At 55.0% G+C, this 24,363-nt stretch overlaps 2 protein-coding genes across 9 annotated transcripts in view; one reads left to right on the forward strand and one right to left on the reverse strand.

Annotated features, from left to right (window-relative positions):
• LOC121070440 (transmembrane protein 263-like) overlaps nt 1-24,363 on the reverse strand; it is a 209,380-nt gene that overhangs the window by 5,684 nt on the left and 179,333 nt on the right. For 4 of the 8 annotated variants that reach the window (XM_040557604.1, XM_040557603.1, XM_040557602.1 and 1 more), the window contains one exon: nt 10,049-14,921. The exons of 1 other annotated variant lie outside the window; for it this stretch is intronic. In XM_040557604.1, coding sequence (XP_040413538.1) covers nt 14,635-14,921 — 287 coding nt within the window. In that variant the 3' untranslated portion in view covers nt 10,049-14,634. Of the gene's footprint in view, nt 1-2,149; nt 4,925-5,162; nt 6,021-10,048; nt 14,922-24,363 lie in introns of those variants that run through there. 3 more of the 8 variants (XR_005820086.1, XR_005820084.1, XR_005820085.1) reach the window with 2 other exon arrangements.
• CHST1 (carbohydrate sulfotransferase 1) lies at nt 6,061-8,215 on the forward strand. The gene has a single exon (XM_040557601.1). It carries the CDS (start codon nt 6,061-6,063, stop codon nt 7,318-7,320), a length of 1,260 nt encoding a protein of 419 aa, XP_040413535.1. The 3' UTR covers nt 7,321-8,215.

Here is a 24,363-nt window from a genome sequence, read left to right on the forward strand (position 1 = left end):
TGCATTTGAGCTCAGATTAAAATTTTCAGATGTGAGCGTTTCTGACTCGCCAAGTCAGCGGCAGCCTCTGCACCCCTGCTCGTAGCCACATGTGAAAACCCGAGGCCACCATTCAGAGCAGAGCTGCGTGACCTGCCATGCACACGGTGCTGCCTAAAACCCCTCCGGGGCAGCCATCTCCTCCCCACCAGAGGCACCAAATAAATGTGAGCATCCTCAGCTCACACCACAGGCACCTGGGGACTGGGGAAGCACCGAGAGCCCTGGCTGTGGGACGGTCGGGCAGGCAGGGGCATCGGGCTGTGTCCCACATGAGGCACAGGAGAATGAGCATGAGCGAGTGTGACTTGAGGGTTTTCTCACCCAAAACAAGGCTGCAGCGACGCACTGGCACGGTGTAACGGATGCTACGATGGGGAGCTGTTGCTATGGTGAGAGGAGTAATATTTAAGCACCAACTGTTTATAAATATAAAATCCCCACAAAGTTTTCTAAGATTAGATTAAGGGGGCTAGGGTTGTCAGGGTATTCTAGAAGACTTGAGAAATACCAGTATTTTTGGTCGTGCGAGCTCTGGGTGCTCCTAAAACAGCAAACACCTGTCCCAAATGCTGAAAATCAAAAGCGACGCTTCTGCCGTTGTGCTTCCCAAGATTGAACAGCGGCAATCTCACAGCCCTGAACTCGCCGGCACAGCCTGGCTCGCCTCTCACAGCCAAGGCGATGCCAGCATCTCCAGGGATTTTCTCTCTTGACACAACCGCAGCGCAGGGACGCAGGTGCCACTGCTTCCCCTAACCTGCTGGCTGCAGGGTGAGGCTGTCCCGAGCCCCTGCCTGGCGCTGGGATCCCACAGCAATGCTTCCAGCATCCTGCAGCCTTGGGGGGGGAGGATTTGGGAATGGCCAAGGCGTGGGGCATAGCCCGGGATGTTTCTGTCAGCACCAGACAGATAGGTGGTGAGGTGGGGTGTAGGGAACGAGTATCCACTGCAGCACCTCCAGAACCACGCGCTGGCGCTCACTGCAGCTGCCAGGTCAGAAGAGGCGCAGATAAAGAGCAAAAAAACTGCAGCTCAGCTGCCAAACACCTGGCAGAGGAGGAAACATTCAAAAAGTTGCCCAAAGTAAGAGCCCGACCTGCTTGGAGGAGTCGAGCAGGAGCAGGAGGGACCAAGGAGAACCTCAACGGCGCTCACACGCTGCGGTGCCTCCCGCTGCCCTCCCGGGAGGTCGGGACGGCACCTTCCCGTTACGGCCTCTGCCCGTGGCCGTGGCGGAGCAGGGAGGGCTCCTGGAGCTGGAGGGCGACCCCCGGGACCCCCGCGGCTCCCGACGGGCGGTGTTCGCCCACCGACGCCCGGCTCGCCCAGCAGGGGGCACGGGGAGGGCGCGCAGCGCCTGGGTGGGTGGGGGGGCGCGTCTCGTGGGGGGGGGGGGGGGGGTGGCTGCAAAAATTAAAGAAAAAGAGAAAAAGAGAAAACTTGGGAGTTTGCAGCTCGGCACGGCGGGGCGGCGCGGAGGCTGCGCTGCCGGGAGGGAGAAGGGGAGGGAGGGAGGGAAGGAAAGGAGGGAGGGGAGAGCGGGCGCAGCCCCTTCCCCGGCCCTCCCCTCGCCTCGCCCGGCCGCGGGGCGTGGAGGGGCGGCCCCGAGCCCGGCTCTCGGCACGGCCGGCTGAGCTCCGGCGGCGGGGCTCGGCGTCCCCCGGGCCGGGAGCCGCGGCGGGGAGCCGCCGGGGATGCGGGGGGAGCTCGCCGCGGCGCTGCGCCAGGTAAGGGCGGCGGGGAGCGAGGGGCTGCCCCCTCAGCCCTTCCCCGCTTTGCGACAAGGGCTAACTTTGCCCGGCCGGCCCCTCCCGGAGCTCTCGGTGCCGGGAGGAGGGAGAGGGCTGCGGGAAAGTCGGGGATGCGCGGCGGGAGGCTGCCGCTCGAAAGAGTGGAGCCCCGCAACGTGACCCGCAGTCTGCCCCGCAATGATGTGCCCTGCCCTGCCCTGCCCCTCGGAGCTCCCCCCGGCCCGGCGCTGCGGGATGGGCACGCTCGGGCAGCCCGGAGCAGATGAGGGGGACGCGGGTGCAGGTGGGTGCTGCCACGAGGAAAGTCCGGGACCGGCCGGGGCTGGCGTTACTCGGGAGGGACCCGGGAACTCACCAGGAAGGTGCCCGGTGCCGGTAGGGAACAGCCGAGAGCCCCGAGAAACCTCCGAGATGATTTAGGCTCCGGTGACCCGTCGGTGCCTCGGAAAGGAGGACGGGATGGGGAGGAGCACGGGTGCCCCGAGCCTTCTGCTCACCGGAGGGCGGCTGGGGGCGATGCGGGAGCGGAGCGGGGCGAGCCCGGGGCTCTCCGGGCGCAGCTCGGAGCCACGGCCGCAGGGGAGCCCTGGTGCGGAGGAGGAGGCGATGCTGAGCCGGCCTGGCTGCGCGGGGCACGGGGACGGGTCCCCAGATCAGGAGGCGCCCGCGGTGCGGGGAAGCCGGGGCTTCTCGGAGCCGTGTGTCCCGGGGGGGGTCCCCCTTAACCCGGGGTGCTGCCTGCCCGTGCCACTGCTGCGTGGATGTGCAGAGGTGCAAGCATGACTAAGCCGCTGCAGCCGCGTGGGATGCTCATCGCGCGGCTCGCCTTCCCCGCCTCGGTGGCCGCAACGTGTTGTTTCGCCAGGTAAAGTGGCAGGACACTGGGGAGCGGCAGTGGCCGTGCCGGAGGGTCCCCCAGCCCAGAGCTGCTTTGCAATCCTGCGGCTCAAACCCCGCGTCCCCGTCCCCAAAAGGCAGCCGCGGTGAGGGGCTGCCCTGCGGGAAGGAGCCCTGCACCCCGGGGCGCTGCCCGTGGAAGTGACGGTGCTGGGAACCCTGTGGGTGCCCCCGCACGTGTGGGTCCCCATCCCTGGGGGGCTGGGGGCCGCCTGCGGCCAGGCACATTTTGGGATCCGCTCTCCGCTGAGCGTGCTGCAGCGCGGACTTGTCAGTGCTGCAGCAGCGCGGGTGTCAGGAGAGGGGTTTTGGCTCCTGGCTCCTGGGATCCCCTCGCCCTGTGTCCCAACGTGCCCCCCTGCACCGGCGGGAGCGTGCCCGGGCACAGGGGCGAGCAGGCAGCCGTGCCCCGCTCCCTGCACTCCTTGCCCCTCCGCCTCGCCCCGAGACCCCCGAACCCTCCCCGGGCGCCTGCTGCTCACAGTTGTGTTTTCCAGCTGGTCCCAAAGTCCTGAGTCACTGTGCGGTTTCCATGGAAACAGGCTTGCTGGCGGTGATCGGATTTAGGGGCAGAGGGCCCCGGAACCCAGACCCGGGTGGGCAGCCCCGGCGGGAGCGGGCACGTCCCTGGCATCACCCTGGGGCTCGCCCAGGCACCCGCATCGCCACCGAGCCTCCGGCTGCAGCCCCTGCCTCGGCCGGGCACGGGGATTGCCCTGGAGGTGCCCAACTCCTGGCGAGCCGAGGAGGGAGGGGGCAGCCTGAAGACAGCCCAAGAGAGCTGCTGGTTTTCGGCTGCCCCGCAAGAGAGCCTTGGAAACAGGCGCCCAGCAGTGATGGTGGCGTTGCTGCACGGTCCCCTGCCTAGAGCTGCTGTCGCACCCGAGGCGCCTGAGCACGGCCACCTCCGGGGAGCAGTGGGGGAACCTGCAGGGAGGGCTCAGGGCAGCCCCGCTCCTCCGCTGGAGCACAAGGTGCTGCGGGAGCTCCCCCACGATGACAAGGGGTGACAAGTCCTCGAATGCCATGCTCCTGCCACGCAGCCCCCCAGCACAAGTCATTTCCACCTGAAGACTGTCCCCAAAGGAAGAGTCTGGCACTCAGCATCCACTGTGCTTCACCCGGCCGCGCTCCCTGTGCTCGTGACTCACAGAGGCCGTCCAGCTTAATTCATCGCCTCTGGCCCTGCTGGTGCTCCAGGGCTGGAGTAGTGCTGGGAGGAAGAGGAGGAGGAGGAGGGCAGGTGACTGCACACCCGCTGCTGTCGCATGGTGTGGGAGGCTGCATCGCCTTCGCCCATCCTGTCGGATGAGGGCTGTGGGAAGCGTGGCGGGGAAGAGGAAAGGCTCGGCACCTTCCTCCTCGGGCAGACAATGCTCCTGTCCCCGTGCCAGACACTGGCCGGCCTCCTGCAGTGCATCCCTCGCAGCCAGCCTGCTCCCAGGCAGCTGCACAGAGACACAGGCGAAGCAGGGGCATGGGCTGGCGTGCTGTGACCAGGGAGAGTTAGGGCTGGGGAAGGGGCAGCGGTGACACCAGCACCAAAAGAGGCCACGTGCCCTCTCGCCGGGGCATCCTTCTGCAGCACACGCGCTGCAACCGCTACTCGGCAAAGCTGCCCTGAATGGTGCAGGGCCACGCATCTCCTCTTCAGGTGTCTCCTGCCAGCCCGGCTGCAGGCTCTGTGTGCAGCCGAGAGAGGAGCGAGGGGTGCTCGTTGTTCTGCGAGAGGGCCAGGGCTGAGCGGGAGCCGCATCTCCTGGGACGCAGCGATGGGAGGAGGCTCCTGCTGGCTTTAAAAGCCACAGATGAGACATCAGGGAGGGACACTTCTCCCCAAACCCGCCCCTCCCTCGCTGTGGCTTGGTGATCGGGCAGGGCACACGCAAAGGGAGACAAGGGGCAGCAGAGGCTGACCCTGGGCTGATGCTGCCTCTTTGCCTCTGCTCTGAGTATGTGAATCTTTGCTTCCCTTGCTCAGCTTGGTGCATTGCGAGGGGGAGAGGACCTGGGGCAGGTGGAGAACCTGAGATCAGGACCATCCGAGTGGCATCAGCTCCACGCTCCACCAGCACGGAGCAAAAGTTGAGGCTTTGCCTGAAGGGTGCAGTGTGGCTGGCCGGCAGTAGAGAGCAGGAAAGAGGTCCCACTTTGCACCTTCCAACCAGAAGATGGCACTTCCATGAGTCACCTGGACCAGGGGATGCCAGCAGGACATCGTGTCTTAGCAGACCTGGAAAAATAAATAAGCCCTTGGGTTCTCTGAACCCTCATGAGGCCGCCAAGCCAGCACTTTTGCCAAAGAATATTCTACGTGGGGAATCACACATGCTCTGAATCACAGGGTGCGCAAAACCCCTCTCCTGGTGAAAGGTCTCTGGAGCCTGGTAGCTCCTGGAGCCAGCAGCTGGGGCAACCTGTGGATAATAAAAGTAATAATTCAAAAAATTAAAAGGTGTTTTTCAACTCACCTGCCATCCATTGGTGGCCCATGCCACATGGGGGGAACGTGGAAGGCTGGTGGGCAAGGGGCAGTGTGTGCAGGGGGCTGCAGAAGGGGCACAGTCACATTATCCAGGGCTGTGCACGGTGGGCTCCTGCACCCAATGCTGGTGTTTATCTGCTTCCTCTTACACGCACCGCTCTCCACATGAGGCTGTGCTCCTGTGTCTGCAAACAGACCCCAGTGCAAGCCTGCAGATAGCAGAGGAGGATGGCACAGCAGGGACCTGCAGCAGAAAATCCTTGCTGGGGCTTTGAAAGGAGCTACAGCATCCTCCCATCCCGGCCCAAAGGCTTGGAGTGGTGTAGGAGCAGTTTCTGGTGCATGTAAGCGTTTGGGGATTTTATTTAAAGCTTGAGGGACTAACCAAGGAAAATAAGATTTTCCTCTTTTTTTTTTTTTCATTTTTTTTTGGTGGCTACTGCCTCAGTCAAGTCTGTTTCAAAGCCCAGGGGAACAACTCCCACTGTTTTGTACCAGAGGAGGCAGAGTCACCCGCGAGGCATCGTTGCTGCCAATAGAGGATGCAGGTGATGCAGTTCCTCCCGCCTCAGCTGTGTAGGGGGCCCAAATCCCAGAGCAGAGCAGGACCTGGCCAGCAGCACCAGCTTAGCACTGGGGGCGCACGGGGCTAGCCACTGGGATTTTGCCAGTTGTCCTCCTTTGAAACAGGGCTCTGCAGTGTGTCACTGGGATCCACATGGTTATGACCGATGTACGTGCTCTGTGGGAGGGTGTGTGGTGCACCCAGTAGGCAGTAGGAATACTTGGGTCCTCCTCAGCGGTCCTTGCTCAACCCGTGACTTCTCTGTTGGGTTGCAGACACCAAGACAACCTGTGAAGAAGCCCCATGAAGGTGACCAGCCATGCAATGTTCCTGGAAGGCTGTCCTCCTACTAGCCTTGGCATCCATTGCGATCCAGTACACAGCAATCCGGACCTTCACCGCCAAGTCCTTCCACAGCTGCCCCATCCCCAGCCCCGTGAACTGCAGCCTGAGCCAGGACACCGATGCGCCCGACCGGCTGTGCGACGAGAGCCCCACCTTCGCCTACAACCTCTCCAGGAAGACGCACGTCCTCATCCTCGCCACCACCCGCAGCGGCTCCTCCTTCGTGGGGCAGCTCTTTAACCAGCACTTCGACGTCTTCTATTTATTCGAGCCCCTCTACCATGTCCAGTACACGCTGATCCCAAAGCTGACCCAGAGCAAGAGCACGACGGACAGGCGGGTCATGCTGGGGGCCAGCCGCGACCTGCTGCGGAGCCTGTACGACTGCGACCTCTACTTCTTGGAGAACTACATCAAGCCCCAGCCCATCAACCACACCACCGACCGCCTCTTCCGCAGGGGGGCCAGCAAGGCGCTGTGCTCGCCGCCTGTCTGCGAGCCCCTGGGAGCCGCCGACCTCCACCTGGAGGAAGGAGACTGCGTGAAGAAGTGCGGCACCTTGAACCTGACGCTGGCCACCGAGTCCTGCAGGGAGCACGGGCACGTGGCCATCAAAACCGTGCGGGTGCCCGAGGTCAGTGACCTGCGGGCCCTGGTGGAGGACCCGCGGCTGAACCTGAAGGTCATCCAGCTGGTGAGGGACCCCCGGGGGATCCTGGCGTCCCGCAGCGAGACCTTCCGGGACACCTACCGGCTGTGGAGGATCTGGGACGGCACCGGCAGGAAGCCGTACAACCTGGACGTGACCCAGCTCACCACGGTGTGCGAGGACTTCTGGAACTCCGTCTCCACCGGCCTCAACCGGCCGCCATGGCTCAAGGGCAAGTACATGCTGGTGCGGTACGAAGACCTGGCCAGGAACCCCATGAAAAAGACCGAGGAGATCTACGATTTCCTGGGCATCCCCATGGACAGCAACGTCGAGCGCTGGATACAGAACAACACCCGGGGAGACCGGTCCTCGTCCAAACACAAGTATGGGACGGTGCGCAACTCGGCGGCCACGGCGGAGAAGTGGCGCTTCCGCCTGTCCTACGAGATCGTGGCGTTCACCCAGCACGCCTGCCAGCAGGTGCTGGCGCAGCTCGGCTACAAAACCGCCGGCTCCGAGGAGGAGCTGAAGAACCTCTCCATCAGCCTGGTAGAGGAGAGAGACTTCCTGCCCTTCTCTTAAGGCTGGGGTCCCCTTTTTGATACGGACTGTTTCGAACTGTTGCCTTATTTTGTTTTCTTTCGTTTTGTTCCCCCCTCACCCCCCCTCTTTCTCATCTTCTTCTCTCCAGAATTTGCACTAAATCTTGAGCGGGAATCTCAATGGAGTCCAGGGGAAGCGATTGCTGCCTCTCAACACGTTTCGGACACAAGAGGAATCGGGTCTCTCCAAGCAAGAGCTAGAACTGTGGATGGGTAACAATGTTTACAAAACACACAAAATGTATAAAGCAACCTTCAAGCTTTCCAAACCGAAGGGTACCTGGGGTACTGTACTTTTGCACTGTTTACTTTTACAATGTAAGAGGTAAATATAAATTTAATTTATGAATGGTGTCGTCCCCTCCAGAGTAACTCCCCCTGACCCTGATGAGCAGGTTAGACTGGAAGATGAACGTGGAACAACCTCGTCTTCAATCTCAGTTCAGTATGTCTGTTGAAGTCATATTGGGCTGGGCAGGCAGTCAGCTGCTCGTACATGGTTGTTTGGTAACACCTGTGATATTTCTTTGTGCCAAAAACCCACAAAAGAAAAAAAAAGTGATTGGGTGGTTTGGTAGAAGCCCAACACATTTAATGCTTTATTTCTGTGTTTTCTGTAAATAAAAGTGCAATAAAACTGACCTGGGGGGTGAACGTCAACTGAAAGACCTCAGTAACTACAGCTGGGGTGGATGCACCGACAGGCAAAGACCGATGTCTCCAGATCCGCCTGGCTCCTCCAGCGCATGGGAGCGGGCTGGGGCAGGGGACCTTACACCACAGCCCCTCAAGGGCGGCAGGGAACCGCGAGTCACTTCCTTCGGCACGTGCATGTTTGCATCTAAGTGTGTAAAAATGCAAGTGGTTAAGCCAAACGCGAGAACCTGTGGTTATTTGCAGATGTGAGAGCTTGCTGGCCTGCGTAGGGGCATGGGACTTGCTGAAGTGCCTGGCAGCAGACCCCCATGGCCCCAGCCCCATCAGCCTGCCCCTCTTTGCTCCTGCTGGTCTTAAGCTCCCCCCGATGCAAGCACTAGTGTGCCCTGCCCTGGAGGATCGAAGTGGCAGCAGCACACCTGAAGCCTGACACAAGATGTGGCCAGTCTGTTTGAACACCACCCACTAGGGCAGCCCACTGACTTCTCCAACCCAGCAGGGACAAGGTCCTCCCAGCAGCCAGCCCTTGAGGCACATCCCACAGCCCAGCTGCGGGGCTGGTCCCCAGGGGAAGGAGGAGAGCAACCCCTGGCAGTTTCACAGCTCTGTCACCTCAGGAGCCAGGCAGGGACCGACAGAAAGCCCTGCAAGGCCAGCTACATCCACCCATGGCTGCACAATCCCAGCCCTCACAGTAACATTGGATCCGCTCCAATGGCATTTTGGCCACCCAGAGCCTGCCTACTTGAGCAGGTTTCCTCCCCAAAGGCATCTTCTGAGGTCTGCTGGCCTCCAGCTCCCAGCCTGAGCTCTTACTCAAGAGAGGGTGGGACTGGGTGCCACATACACCCATCTTTAGGCAAAGATGGAAGGAAAAACAGCAGCTATAGGCAATTTTCCACCCTCCTTCCCCGCCTTTAAAGACCTCTGAGGGGCAGGTGCTGCAGCTACACAAGGTCAGCTCGTTAGCAGCATGTAGCAAACAAGCTTAACTTGGCAAACCTGCCTGAGCTGGGCACTGGTGGGGAAGAGGTGAGCAGGGCCATGAATCCGATGGCCTCCCCTCACCTGCCTCTTGCCCTGTGAATAGGACTGTGGGTCACCATGCTCTGGGACAGATACATGCCCCATCAACTGGAGAGCCACCCGCCCCAGGCATTTTCTCCTTCCTCCTCCACCACCAGCAAAGCATCAACCAAATAAATGGCTTGATTGCCCCATTATTAGCTACTAAATTAATCCTTTTGTCAGCACTTAACGAATGCCGAGCTGTTGGCTCCTAGCCTTATCCCAGTAAAAGGGACACGGGCTGCGAGGCTGCCAAATTCCTCCTCCCTCCTCAGCAGTCCCAGAGCTCGGTGGCTTCTCCGCTGCACTGCCATCGTCCCTGCTCCAGGAGCGTGGGGCAGCTCTGCTGTGGACAGGCATCCGTGGAGTAGGTGAGGTGGCCAGGGTGGCTGGCTGTGCCCATCCCAGCACGCGTGCTGCCTGCCAGCAAGCAAATACATGTGTCTGGCTGCTCTGTGGGGTTCCCCTGAAGCTGTGGGGAGGGAAGTAAAACCCCCTCGACCTGCCGAAATGGCAGGCTGCTGCAGGGGGAAGGAGGCTTTTCTTTGCTTCCTCAGCTAGGAGAAGTAGCTGCGCAAACCTGCAAGAAGATACGGCGGCTGTAGAGGCAAAATTTTCCCTCCTTGGCTGCTGGGATACCACTTTTGTGGCTCAGCTAGCCTTCCTCTGGCCTGAATGTGCTCACACGCACATTTTTTGTCTTTAAAGCAAAACAAGAAATCAAGTTAAAAAAATCTTCTCCAAACTGCTCTTGCTATTCCAATCAGGAAACCTGCTTGCAGCAAAATGGCTTTTGAATCACGGTTGAAAGCCGTGTCCTAGTTTAAGTGGGGATTGAGCCTCAGCCCTGCTTGGTGCCTCATTTAGAGCCCTTAGGGGAGAGATCTGATTTCCCAAGGAATCTCTAACATCTTCGTTCAACTGTGCTTCCTCTGCTTGTTTTCCCCCACTGGAAACAAGAAATGGTGCAACAAAGATTTTTATCCTCAAATTTTACTGTAATTAAAATACAGAGATGCAGAATATTCCCAGAAACACACTGCAAAACAAACCAAGCAAACAAATTCAGTAGGAAACCAATTACAGACAATGAAATGATAAAGAACCAAAGTGTCCTCTGGAGCCCAGTGCCATGCACAGGACTGCGCGGCCGCAGCGACGGTCCCAGGCTTGCACAGGGCTCCTCGGCTCCTGAGGAAGCAGAGATGAGCCCCGTGCATCTGTCCCGGCAGCCCTGCGGCTCTCTCCATCCATCTCCACTTTTACGCTCACCCTGTTATTTTTACCAGGATTACTTTGCGATGGAGACACAGGGATGACCCACCCACAGGAACAAGAGCCAACAAGGGAACCCAGAGGGAAAGAAACAGGGTAAGATTTTCCAGACACGAACACAAGCGGACAGAGAGGGGTGGAAGACATGCACTCCTCTCCCAGCCAGGGGAGCTGCGGGAACAGTCACCCTCTCTGCCCTCCCAGCCAGCGTGAGCACAGATGTTTAACGGAGGGCTCAGGCAGGGTTTTGGAGAGCTTTATCCAGGGGCAAGAAAAAAAGCTAAGGGAGGGGAAATAAAGAAGGAGAGCAATAATGGGATAAGCAAAGGGAAAAGGGAGGAAAGGAAGCACCCGCAGGCTCTCCTCTCAGCCGGGACATGCCCCTTGGGCACAGAGAATGCCCAACTGTGGTGGACACAGAGCTGTGTGTAGGACCACGGCCCAGCCCCACCGTGGGGAGATCATGGCAAAAGCCTGGGGGAGAGCTGGGAAGGTAGAAGGTAATGGAGGGGCTGATCTGGCATTTGGACCACGCACCCATTGGGCATATTGACCTAGCTAAATGGAAACACTTAGTAATCGTCAGTGCTGTGGAAGCAGGGCCCCGGCCAGGAGTGGAACGACACCACACCCCAAAACCCATGTTCTTCCACTTCCCTTCCGTGCTCTTCCCTAGGGCCAACTCCCTCATGCTCATCCTCTGATTCAGAGCCTGTCCTAAGAAACAAATTCCCTTCTTGCTCCTCCTTGTCTTGCTCCCTGACTCTTCCTCTCCCCTCCCCTCCTCCTGTAACCAGGACACCGGTCATCTCCCTTGCACAAGCTCCCGTCATCCCTCTGTCCACCTTGAGCTGCCCCCTTCCTTTTGTACCAAGCCCTCCACCAGTGGGATTTATGCAAAATACAGTTTTTAGCCCTCTGCGATGAAGGGGCCGTGGGGAAGGCCTGCACCCATGGTCTGGCTGCTCTCTGTGGTGGGGGAGGAGGAAAGGGGGGGGTTCCTTCAGCAAGCAGCAGCCTCCCCGTCCCAAACAGATCCCAACGTCATGCACCCAAAGCTGCCAGGAAGCATCTTTGTGGTTAGACTGGTGCCACCAGCCCTGTTTTCCTTTCTGCTCTGGCACAGACAGTGCCCAGAAGAGCAGCCTGGGGCCGGGTCACCGGGCTCAATCACGCAGGCCTAGCATGCCAACAGGGACACGCCTTCCAGAAGCCTTCCTTTGAGCCCCGTGTATTTATGTATTCCTGTATGCTCATTAAGCAGTACGAGGCCCTGGTTTTTGGGTAGGTTTGATCTTCTATCCCTGCCTGCTAGCTTCCCCTTTTTTTGCTATTGGTGGTCCATGACTTCTCCATTAGCTGGGCTCAAAGAACAGTTCCCCTCACACCTCTCCTCCCCTTCTCCCGGCCACCCTCCGAGGAAACGGCAGCTCCAGACAGACGGGGAGCCTTACGCCATTTACTGCAAGGCGCACTGAAGAGCAGAACTGATAAGATGGGAAACCCTTAGGCCCTCTTTAATGCACTTTTATCATACTTTCCATGCCTGCAGACAATGGCTTGGGAAGCATCTCTTCCCTCCCTCCTGGCAGCAGGAGCCTGTGTGGGATGCTGGTTAGCCAGAGCATCATGAGCTTCCCTTCACCTGCCCAGGGGCAGCTGGAGAAGTAAAGCCCTTACACAGTCTTCTCCTGCCTAAAGCCTCAGAGGGGCAGTTAGGAAGAAGACTGTCTTCTGTCCCAGTTGGTGAGAAACCATCTTTCTAAGAGGGTTGGTGACAGCACAGGTAGTTATGCACAAGCAGCTTTTAGCTCTAGGGCTGGAGGTGGGTTCAGAAGCAGTCTGTGATCTGGCATGAGAATGAGATATGCTGAGGGGGAGCGGTGAGCAGAGATCCATGCACTGCAAACTGCCCTCGTGCTTTGCAGGGCACTTGGTACAAAGGAAGAACAGACAAGGTTTCTTCTGGCCTTGCTAACTGCCACGAGCATCACAGCAAAGTGCAGGCACACATCAAGACCTGATCTTCCTGTGAAGCTGCTGCCTTCTGAGACAGAACCAACACATCTGGGTCAATTTGGCCTTCACAAGAACAAAAGAGACAAAGAGAGGAAATGCATACTCATACTGAATGCTGTTTCCTCTACAGAAACAAAGATGTAGGTTAAACCACTCTCATGCTATCAAGAATAACATACTGTGGAGATCAGCAACCTCTTACTACTGCAAACAGCAGGGCCACTACCCAGCAAGGGGCATGGAGAGAGACTAACACCTGCAGGACTAACACAGGGACACGGCGACTTAAGTCAGGCCCCAAATGTGGATTCAATAAAGATCAGAATCAAAACTGTTTCACAAGCCCAAGAACAATCAGTCAAAACGGGGATGGAGGGGTTATACTTAAATACTCCCTGATGTTTGAGTCCTACACGTAACAGAGCAGTCAGGAAATGCAATGACCTCGAACAGGAAATGAAAATCAAGGAAGTTCGCTTCAGTATCCAAAGATAGGGCAGAAAGTAAACAAACAGCATAGACATGGGAAAGGAGATTTTTCACATTCCTTTGGTTTCAGTAAACTAAGCTGTTGGGCAACAGAGGGGAAACCTTCCTCTAGAACATTATTCTTTTGACCAGGACCCTATATAAAACCTATGCGCTGGAAGTGCCAAAGATGATTGTGTAAACTCCTCCGCGGCAGTGGCACAGTTTTGCTTACCTGGCTGAAAACATGCCTGTGGACTGATACATACACACACGCTAACACATATGCATATCTATAAAATACAGCACGAACACTGCTTCACTTGCCTACGCATCCAACAGCTAACAACCTAGGCTAATAACCTGCCAAAGCCAGGGAAGGCAGAGTTAATGTTGGAACCTGTGGCTTTCCTCATCCCGAGAATTGCAGGGGACCTTGGAGTGTGAGTGTGTGCACGTGTGTGTGTATGTGTGTGTGTGTGCACGATGTCTCGCAACCCCTCGAGCGTCACAGGCCAGGCTGAGGATGGCTATGACTCCCAGATGGATGCAGGTGTCTGGGTTTCTGCGGCACTGAGAGTTTGGGTGGGATATTTAGTGCAACACGGTCATTTAGAGGAGCGGGGCTGGAGCCTCAGGAGCAGCACGTGGAGGAGTTGCTGGTGCCCTGCGCAGGCTCGCAGCCGCTGCAGCGCGCTCAGCCCCTCGGGGAAGCATTCTCCGAAGCAGCGCATCCCACTCCCAGCCAGGCCACCACTACCGGGGTGCTGAGTCAGGGGAGAGCAAGGCTCTTGGCCTCCTCTCCCTCCCTAGAGCAGAACTCGGATGGCATTTGGGAACACTTGTGGTTACCAGTGATGTCTGTGGAGTGAGAGCGTGGCCTAGAGCCAAAATGCCCCTGGTGCAGAGTGGGATGCTGCAAGGACTTCAAGGGTCAAACCCAAGGGTCTGGTTTGTGTCTCTGTGGCGAGGGCACCTCTCCCCTCACACCAGTGGAGCATCACTACCTGTGCTGTAATATCACAGAGGCCTGGCAGATGCCACTGTCAGCTCTTTCCCCAAGTAGGAACACACAGCAGGTTTCATTCTTCCACCTCTCCCCCAAAAAATCTGCACAGAAGTTGGTGACCCAGGACATATGATACTCTTGTGTGGCGTCATCCCTGAGCTGCTCCGCTGAGCTCGAGGGTTCCTTCTCTGAAGGGTGCAATTCAGCCAGGGAGTGACTGGGAGTAGCTTGTGGGATGGGTCCTACAAACGAAAAGGTAGGAGGTAAGGGCAGGCAGGAGGCTTCTCCCTTTTCACAGTATCTCTGCGTCAATGGGAATTCTACTCTTTTCCTGAAGGCAGATCCCCAGGCACACCTCCCAGAGCAAATGGAAAGGGTGTTTCAGAGGCCGTCTTCCCTCCTGAAGCTGAATTCAATACCTAACCCACACTTCAAGCTAGGCATAATTCTCCCCCCTGCCCCCTTGTCCCCCCACCTTCAGGCAGATGGAGCCCGACACCCTCTCCCAGCCCTCTGTGCTTTCACAGAGGAAGAAGGGAGGAAGAAAACTGCGAGACAGAGACAACCATGCCTTTAAAGCCCTGGGAGCAGAGATGGTTCCCGGTAGGTGATGGGGGTGAAAGGTGCTGACAGCGGCTCTGAGAGCTCTGAGCCAGGCAGGCGGTGCTGAGCAGGCCGCAGCCGGAGTCTGCTCGGGTGCTTTACCCTCCCTGAAGCGGCTGGTTCCAACTCAAAGAGGTGCTGTGCAGGGGGAGAGTATGGGCAGGTTGATCTTTCGGAAGGGAGCTGCTATGGGGATTAGTCAGCTTTGTCCTTCTTCTTTGCGGTGAAAGGGACTTTGCTGGCGACAGCGCTGCCCACGGCTCCGACGCCGCCGGTCACCGCTGAGACGCTGCCCTTCACCAGTCCAACGCCAGCAGCGGGGACGCTGGTCACAGCTGTTTTGGTGAGCTCCAGGCTCTTGCTGCCCACCCAGGCAACTCCTCCCAGCGTGGCGCCCACGGCTCCCCGGGTGATACTGAACAGGCCGCCCGTCACTCTCCAGATCACCCCTGCCTGCGGCTGCGGGTGGTCCTTGCTGGCATCTGTGGGGACAGAGAGAAAGGGAAAGTCAGCAGAGCTCGGGCCGAGGGCCTTCTTCTCCGTGGGCTGCTCCTCCAGCCCAGGAGGTTCTCCACCATGGCACACGCTCCCGCATGCCAGCGCCTTGCAGCCCCTTGGTGCCTGAGGGAGGAACTGGAGCACTCCCAGGTCTACAGCATGGCAGGAGAGGACTTTGGCAGGGCAGATGATGGGAGCAGAATTGCCCACACGGCAGAGAAAGAAAGGCGGCGGCTCGGTTATATTCCCAAACTCAAGTCTCAGCGCTGCAATTTAAAGCAAATCCCACTAACAAGAGATGTAATTCCCCTCCTCTGCATGTTGACTAATACCAGTAAATCACAGAGACTGTTGCCAACATTGGAGGCACGAGCTGCAGACAGCACCAGCTGACGTTTGCGTGGCCTGTAGGTCCTCAGGAGCATCTGTTTCAAGGTAGGTCTGTGCTAATGTCAGGTGAGGGACTGAGGCGCAACGCAGGCCTATCTGCCAGAGCTGTAATTGAGCTAGCACAGATAGCAAACCGCAGTAAAGACACAGCGACACGGACATCACCTCAGGTTGTACAAGCCCTCCAGAGATCTCAGCGATGTATTTAATAGCGTTAAGACTGTGCTGGTTTACCTGTGCCAGCTGGATCGAGGCCAGCATAACATACCCACCCAAGCTGCCATCGTACCTGCCCACAGCCCCGCAGACATCAATGCTCGCAGCTCGTCATTTCTTGGGGAAGGGGTGACTCCGCGCTGCTGCTCGGGGGACTCAAACCTGGCAGCTCCCCTGTCGGCCCCCACACGCCCCTCTCGCTTTGCGCCAGCTAACCGTGCCGCACACGGGCAGCAGAGGAGGAGCTGTTCTTTTTGTGGGACGAGGTATTTCGGAGACTGACTTCTGATTCACTGCCAGTTCTGTACACGAGATGAGTTACTAATAATTGCAAAAATACAACAAAGCAATTGTGGCAGGAAAAAAAGCAAGCACCAGCTGGGAAGGCAGGAGCCCTGGAGCAGCAGCATCCCTTCTAACCTCTTCTAACCCACTACCTATTCATAACAGAGGTTGCACAGTGCTAATGCAGCAAGAGGGCTTTAGCCTCCTGCTAAATGCACACCCCATTTCCTCCTCGATGCTCTCAAGTTCCCTCCCACCCTCTTTCTCTGAAGCTCTCTGCTACTTGAGAAGAAAGCCCCTTGTTTATCTGCTCACTGCCAGCTTCTTTCTTTGGCTGTTAATAATATTCCAGGCAACAGAAAATTTCTACCTGGAAAGCCCCTTTTGATGTCTCCACCCACTCCCATTTCCACGTAGATTAGAGCCAATATTGATTCAGGCAGTGGACCTCCTTTGCTAGCAAGCAAAGGCCTTGGGAGGGCTGGAAGGCTGGTGAACAGCTCATCAAGCTGCAGGGCCCCCGCACGCTGCACGCCCTGCTTGATGGAGATGTCAGACTTATTCAGTCTAAGCAAACATCTTCCTTCTGTTGTTAGTAACTCGTCTCACCCTGCGTCTTTACCACATCTGCTATTCAGCATACTTCTACCCAGAGATACCATGAATTTGTTGGAGCACAGACCGTCTTCCCCTTGTCCGCATGACACGCAACACAGTGGGGTCTCCAAGTGCTGCTGGAAAACAAACCTTTTTTTTTTTTCTTCCTTTTTCCTTTTTTTTTAAGCAAACCAACCAGAAATCTGACAGAAAGCAGCAGCAGCAGGGCACAGATTTTATCCTTGGAAGCACTGCTTGCCCTGGGGTGCTGGATGCAGACGGCTGAAGGGACAGCCTGACCTTGCCAAAGAGATCAGAGCTGCTGCCTGCACGAGCACTCGGGCAGACTGGGGGCCAGTTAGTCACACTGGGGGCTCCCGGACTGCAGCGGGTCATTTGTGGGATGGAGGGGTGCTCCAGGGCACTGAGGAAACAATATAAGATGTCTTCAGATTCAAATGGCTAACTTTTAGACACTCAACATACGAGTTTAAGTTAGGAAATTTGATTCGCTTGGCTCCATTTCTAGGCAGGGAAGAGAAGGGGGCTTCTTCAGAAGATTCAGATTAGGCATGAGCCTGAATTAGGTGCTGTGATGATCCTTTCCTGTTTATTTTTGTGTTCTAAAATTCTGCAGGTTTTGGAGTCTTCGCATACATTTTCACCCGAGCTTCACCCAGGCTGTGCAGCAGCCTTCCCTTGGCCCCCCGGCTCAGGACAGTGCCTGTGAGCAGCCCGGTGCTCACCAGCTCTGATGACTTGGAATAAAGGCAGTCTGGAAACTCAGACTGGTTCTGCACATGAATGCCATCTTCGGTGCGATGGAATGACGTGGGTCTTGTGTTCCTGCTGCCCTGTCCAGGGAAGCAGGATCCTTTGTGTCCCTCAGAGGACTGCAATGCAGAAGCTCTGGGCATTAAGCAGTGTGCTCAGCTGCAGAACCAAGAGCAGTATCAATGCAGCAATAATCTCCCTGGCTCTCCCAGTGTAAACCTGTCTCCGAGGCTACCTGCAACACCTCTGTAGAAGGCTTTAGGCCTTTGCCCACATTTCTGGGGCTGCAGGAGCTGCTCAGCTATCAGGCCAACACCAGTGTGAAAATCGCTTAGATGCTGTGTTTGCCTGCAGGTGGATAGCCCAGGGACCAGAGGGGAGGAGGCAACTGCAGATGAGATTAGGGGGGATGTTACTCTGCCAGCAAAGAGCTAAAACATATCGGAGAAAGTGTCAGGAAATATTAATGAAGAAAGACAAGGACAAAGGTTCTTTCTGATTAAGCTAGGCAGAGTCAACAAAGCTGCAGCATCCTGGAGCATCAGTGCTTGCACGCTGCCTGCACCTGCACCTGCTCTGCAGCTACTCCTGTGGTCCTTAAACTCAAAAGTAGCAGGGAAGAGGGATGGAGGACCTGGCCCTAGGAGGCTTTGAGGCTGTTCCAGGAGCATCCCCAAGGCTTTAACACAGAACAGAAGCTGTACCACCAAAAGAAAGGGAAAATTAAAAAATCTCAGATTTCAATCTATATGAAAAGAGAAAGATAAATCCTTTGTGACCCCAACCACAAGGGGACACGTCCTAAACTGGCAGCAAGCTGAAACAGGTCATATTTGTTCTATACTCCAGAGGATGTGTCGAAAGCTCTCTAGCCATCCCTGGTTAGTTTGTCTTCAGGACTGCAATAAACCCCATAGTAAGCTGTCATGTAAGATAAGCATCGGATTTACAGTGCAAATTAGTCTCTCAGACAATGGAGTGAGCTAAGCATTTTGTTGGCACAGAGGAGCCCAGATTAAGGGTGAGACAGACAGCAGAGATGAAATACACAAAATAATCAGAGAGACAGACACGCAGCCAGAGCACGGGGACAATTCTGTTCCCTGGAGCCCGCTGCAGCCCATGCTGCTCATAAAAACTCTTCACCATCTGTCAAGCCCTTTTTCTTTTCTATCAATGACCCGGCCTTTTCAAGGGTCCCTTCAGCTTCGCTTCACCCCATGTCAGCTCAGAACAGAGGAAGAAAGGGAAAAAGAGATGAATAAAGCGCTCGGCTGTCCAAATTCTGACTCTGTGTGCCGAGGTCGGCACCCCGCACGACACTCTCCTCCTCGGCCACAGCCTTCCCCAGTCCCCACGGGTTTCTGTGCAGCACAGGCAGCCTGCTGGCCGGGGCTCCAGACAAAGCCCTGCTTTCTCATCGGGTCCTGATAGCATCTATGACTCAGGGCACAAGTGAGATCAGTTTGTCGGTAGTAACAGATACAATTTTCAAAGCTGCTATGGTGACTGCTCAGTGCTTTGCATTACATTCATTTGGTTAGACAAAACTAGAGCCTCTGCTGTTGGCCAGGATAATGGAGCGGGCCTTATTCTTCCCCTCAGCCCCTGCTAGCAGGTGATACGACGGGCAAGGAGAACTCTCTGCTTTAAAAAGGGTTAGTACAAGCTGCTCTTTCCCACTGACTTCCAAAAACAGCCCCAAGTCAGGAAAGCAGGGTAAGGGAGCAGCACGCAGGGCTTTGCGTCCATAGGACGCTTCTGTCCCAGCTGAGCCCCAGGCAAGAGAGCTGGGCTGGCTCAAAGACCAAAACAAACAGTAAATGGCACCTACCTGTCCTTCTGCAGAGGTGGGAAGAAGGGTGAGGTCGCTAGCTCAAGCCTGAATTATGCCTCTGGCAGCTAGTAAGCGAACACTGTGATGGTAGCTGGTGGATTGAGGCAGGCTCCCCTACCTAGAGAAATGTTTGGTCTGCAGGAACAAGCCGGGGTGGAGGGTCAGTGACTCACACCGTCTACTCTCAGCTTTGCCACTGATTTTTAAGCAACTGAGCAAATCAGTCTCTCCTTTAATGCCTCTGCACCACTGTGATTGAGAATGTGTGATTTTCTAAAAGCTTGGCTTGTTGAGTCACAGAAAAAGTGTGTATGGGAGAGAAGTTTCCAGACCTGATGTTTCTTGGAGAAAAACCTGGAAGTTTGATTCAAGTGCGCTCTTAAAGCTCTGAGAATCCCAAATGGATTATTGTTATTTTTAACCTTGCGATTTTCTGAGCCTACCTCAATTTGAAACGCATGGGGCTGGCACTGCTGCTTCTTTTCCCCTTCTGTAAAGTGATGCTGAAGTTAATGATCCCTATTTCCTTGTATTGCTGTGCTGTCATGAAGGTTAATTAGGTACAGTTGGTGCAGTGCTTTAAGCGGGGAAACTGTGTTTGTATCATCATGACTGGCACTGACAGATTCCTGTTGACATTCTCAGTAGAGATGCCAACGACAACTTCCAATTTATCTCTGGAGAGGTTTCCAGCATACAGACAAGTCACAAAGGCAAGAGAAAAGCTTGCCCCTTCCCTGTGCACACCAGCTCGTTGTGGAGCTATACAAGTCGATTGTGTAACTAGGATTTTCAGTTTGAGAGAAACTTCTTTTCCAGCACAAGCAGCTGAAGCAGGCAGAGACCACTCTGACTGCTGGGCATAAACAAAACCTTGCTGTATCCCTTCAAGGAGGATTCCTCCAGGGAAGGGCCAACACTGTCTTCTTCCAAGGCTCCTGCAATGCTGCTGGAGAAGTCTTAGCTAACCCTTGTGAGGCACAGTCACAGTGAGCACTACTGCCTGAGATGAAGGAACTGCTGTTGCTGTCCTTTCTGGCTTTTCAGGATGAAAGATCTAGATCTTGTAGTGTCAAAGGCAAAGCGTTAAAAGGGAGCACTACGAAGTGTTCACACACTTGGGTTTCATTCCTGCCATCGATCCCATGCTGCAGCTTATTGGAAATGGCTCCATGGGCTTAGCAGCTGTGCTCTCCCCAGCCCTGCTTGGCCCAAGCACTAGACACCAAGATGGTTGCCACCAGCAAAAAGCCTAGAAATGCCACATTGAGTTTTCCCCTTGAGTTTTAAGCATTTATCGCCAGAGTCTGCAATCAGCAAGACATATTTGCCTCTCTCTGCCACAGGACCGCTCGGGATCCTGCTGCACGCAGCAAAACGGGGGCAGCTGTCTCCAAACCCTGGCTCACCCCAGGGCTCTTCACTGGCACAATGAGCTTTAATTGTTCCTTGCACATGCCCCAGGAGCATTATTAACTGCTGAAACATCTACCTTGAAGCACTGAGAGACAGGGTTCAGGAGGGTAAATGAACAGTGATAGAGAGTGGCTTGTTTTCCTCAGCTGAGCCTTCAGGGAGAAGCAGTCTAAGCCCTGACTCTAGAAGTGTGAGGCTGTGTACCGTGCTCTGAGTTGGTTGGGAATTTTCTGACTAGCTCATCTTTTGTTGGAAAACATCACGTCAGTGAAACAGAAATTATTTGTAAAGACATGGTGGTATTCTTGGAACTTTCACTGAAAAGAGAATTTGGGGAGCTTGGCCTCAGAGCAGCTGATAACCCAGCGGCTGAAGCATTAAACCAGCCTTGAGCCAGCCCAAGGACACCCCCCAGCCTCACACGCACCTGCTCAATGCCCAAGCAGCAGAAATGAACGCCATCCTCTCTTTCTGTTTCACTTTGTTGGAACAGATATTAATTGGAGGAGGAATATAAACTTCCTCTCTCACTTTGGAAGTGCTTTCAATACCAGAGTCAAGATATGCTGTGAGAGGGGTCTCTTTTTCTTGTTCTTGAAAAAGATCAGCAGTCCCTTTGCTTTGCTTTTCTGCTTAAGAGAACTGTTCTCTTGATCCAGAAAACTATCTGCTATGCAGTTGCAATGGTCTGTAAGGAACTGCCAGAGTCTTCTAGCCAGGATTCCCTGGGACCTTTTTGATTTTTAATTCTTTATTTCCCCTCCAGCTTTACAAGATTTCAGCAACACTAGTCACAAGGACAAGATGTGGCTTGTAATGATGCTGAAGAGCAGGACGGCCCACAGCCCAGAGGTAATGCTTCTTCTGCCCTAGAAAAACACACATGAGGGCAGGTAGCACTGTCCACCAGAAAGGATCAAGTAGGAGCCTGGAGACCTTGTTCTGCTCTCAGCATTATCATATCTGCTGGGCAATGGTTTCCTCCCCTCTGCTTCCCCTTCTCTTCCTTCTGCCTAGCGGCCTGATTTAGGGGCAGTGTGACTGCCCACGCAGCCGCTGGGGACCCTGCCAGGCAGCCAGGAGGCAGGAGCCTGTCCCACCTGTGCCAAGCCCAGAAAGCTGGGGATGTCAGGAGCCTGCCCTCTGCACAGAGGAAACTGATGAGCACTAATTGATTGGTCTCACAGTGCCTCTTAGAGACAATCTCCCAGCTCCCACTGGTGCACTGAACCTCTAATCTGAGAGAGAGAAAAGTACATACTGGGACAAGGTCCTCAAAAGGTTGCCACCTTCTGACATAGATCATAAGTGCTTAAAGATGAGGACTTTCCATTTCTATCGGCTTGTACAACAGCTGGCTTTATGAGCCCCTTGTCTCGCTCGAAACAAATGTCATCTCCCACCACTAAAATCATCACTAAAAATCCACAGGATCTCTGAAGGCCACTGACAGTGCAGAGAGATGATCCTGAAAGGCATGAGACTCCACCTTGCCCAACTCTGTCTGGCAGCTGCTTTCTCCCCACCCAAGCAAACCTCCACGTCCTGCATGAGAAACCAAAATGGTGCAGCATGGCAAGCACGACCAGCAAGGGACAGCTACCGGCTGGGCTTAGCTTTCCCTCTCCATTGTGTTAAAAGCACCAGAAGTGGCCACCAGGCTTGGTTTGCTTGAACTTTATCTCCCTTCAATTTATATCTACTTTCAATTTCCATTCTGCTCCACCTATAAGCTCTTGATTCAGTCAAGAGGCTTGCTTAAAAGCCTGGGAAGAAAGCATATGAAGCATATGAAGCTGTACCAATGGCTCCTGCTATTCACTGTCCTATAGGAGTCCCATTGCCACGACACTGTGATTTTGCATCAAAAGGACAAGAATTACCTCTTGCTGTGAATATGGCCTGGCACAGCGGGCTCTGGATCTCATTTGGGGATCTGTGGGTGGAATTGGAACAGTCCAGTGAGGTTGATGATTTCCAGCGGCCTTAGGCTTTAATGGGTTGGGGAGGAGAGCTCTCACACTTAAAATACTACTTCCTTAAAAACAACCCTTCCTGGTATTTGTGCCTAGGCTGAAGAGACCATCTTTTTAAACCTGCTCTTTGACCCATGCCAGCTCAGCTCTTGACATGGCACATCGCCTGCTCTGTCAGTTCTGTAACAGTGGTTGCACATTCTTTGCGGAGCTGCTTTCAGCTGCTCGTGATAGCACCTGGCACAAAAAGACCCCAAATGAATCAGAGGCTCTTGTTAAACAGCCTTGTTAATTCAGCTCTGATGAAGACACGGGAGAAAAAAAAAATCAATATTTGTTAAATGAAAAAGGACAAAATCCGTTGAGAAATAAAGGTCATTTTCATGGTTCTGTGAGGCTCTCACAAACAATGGAGAGTAAATAACATAATCCAAGCATATGTAAGAAATGACTTTTCTTCCATGCTCTGGTGCTACCCAGTGGATTTTACAAAAAGGCAGATGTGGCTGGGCCTCCCCTGCCCAATGAGGCCAGAAGTCCTTCCCACGACGATGCTGCAAACTCACAATTTATCAAAAGGTGCCTGAGTTTGGTCCCAGCAGCAGTTTGGGAAGGGGCATGGAAGGGACAGACAGTCACATCTAACAAGCAGGAAGGTGGTCTGAGCTGGCACGATCAGACATCGAAAGCCTGCTCTGTTCACCCAGCAATGGCCGTGTATATTTTGTGTACTCTGCCACCATACTATTAAAGGCTTAATCTGTCTACCTTATGGAAACATGATTGTCACTCAAACACTTCACAGCTGAGATATCCAAGAATTTGTCCAAAAATACTCCCAGAAAATTTATGAACAGATCCTACCTAATAGAAGAAGACCCAGGCTCAGGCATTTCTTCTTCCCAATCCTGGAGCAGCTGAGCAATGGATGTTGATGCTTTCCAGCAGGATAGCTGGCACCAGTGAGAAAGCCAGAAATTGCCCATTTATTTTGATTATGTGCTCCCTACTTCCCCCCTCAAGGAACACGGAGGAACTGAAGAAAAGATGGATGGAGGCTCAAAAAGCAAAGCTGCAAATTTTAACTGACCTAAGGTCTGAGTGAAGATTTTTGACTGAGAAAAATGACCCACTCATTCCAGAGGCTATCCAGGATTTTTTCTGTCCATCCAAAGGATAACAGGACAGTTAAGCTGAAAGCTGTTTGCTACAGAAACAGCTGAGCTGGGGATCCACCAGGGAGGCACAGCTGTGTTTGTCTGCTCACGCTTCAGCATGCCAGCAGCGGGCAGGAAGGGGGCTTTGTTATTCTGCTGGTGGTAGGTGTTTGGTGGCATCGTCTCAAAAACTCGTTCCCCATCTCAGCTGTCAAGAGGAGAGCGCGGCACTTGTGAGTGGGCAGGTACACTGCCTCTGGGAGCAAACAGATGAGCAGGCAGACCGTCCTTCCCCCGCAGCCGGGCTGAACGGGGAAGGACAGGACCGAGCCATGTGTCAAATTACTAGATCTATCCCAGTGCAAAAATCACACCCCTGCACTACGCCCAGACCTCTTGCCTGTCCCCTCGCCTCTGTCTCTACTAAATGTGACAACCAGTCCGCCCACTGTTGTGCTCCTAGCGAGCCTGTCACCTGGAAATCTCAGCCCCGAGTGCATAAATTAAAGGTAGCACTAACGCTGTCCAAGGAGACGTCAAACCTCCTTTGCGCTGCACAGACACAGAGCTGCTGCTCAGGAAGGTGAAGCTGCGGGCGTGGCAGCTCCCTTTGCCTTCCTCCATATTCATGTTCTTGCACTTTTCGGGGCAGATCTCAGTGAGGCACAGCAGCGACTCAGCACGCGCCCGGCCTCCTGGTGGGTACTGACGGGCTCTGCCTGGTGCTGCAGCGTGGGCTGCGGGGAAGTTGCAATTATTCTGGGATGCTCTCAGAGCT

The sequence above is a fragment of the Cygnus olor genome, chromosome 5, assembly GCF_009769625.2.
Source record: "Cygnus olor isolate bCygOlo1 chromosome 5, bCygOlo1.pri.v2, whole genome shotgun sequence".
Classification (NCBI taxonomy): Eukaryota; Metazoa; Chordata; class Aves; order Anseriformes; family Anatidae; genus Cygnus; species Cygnus olor.

Coding starts and splice junctions, on each gene's coding strand:
- CHST1 (XM_040557601.1), top strand. CDS start 6,061: ATGCAATGTTCCTGGAAGGCTGTCCTCCTACTAGCCTTGGCATCCATT.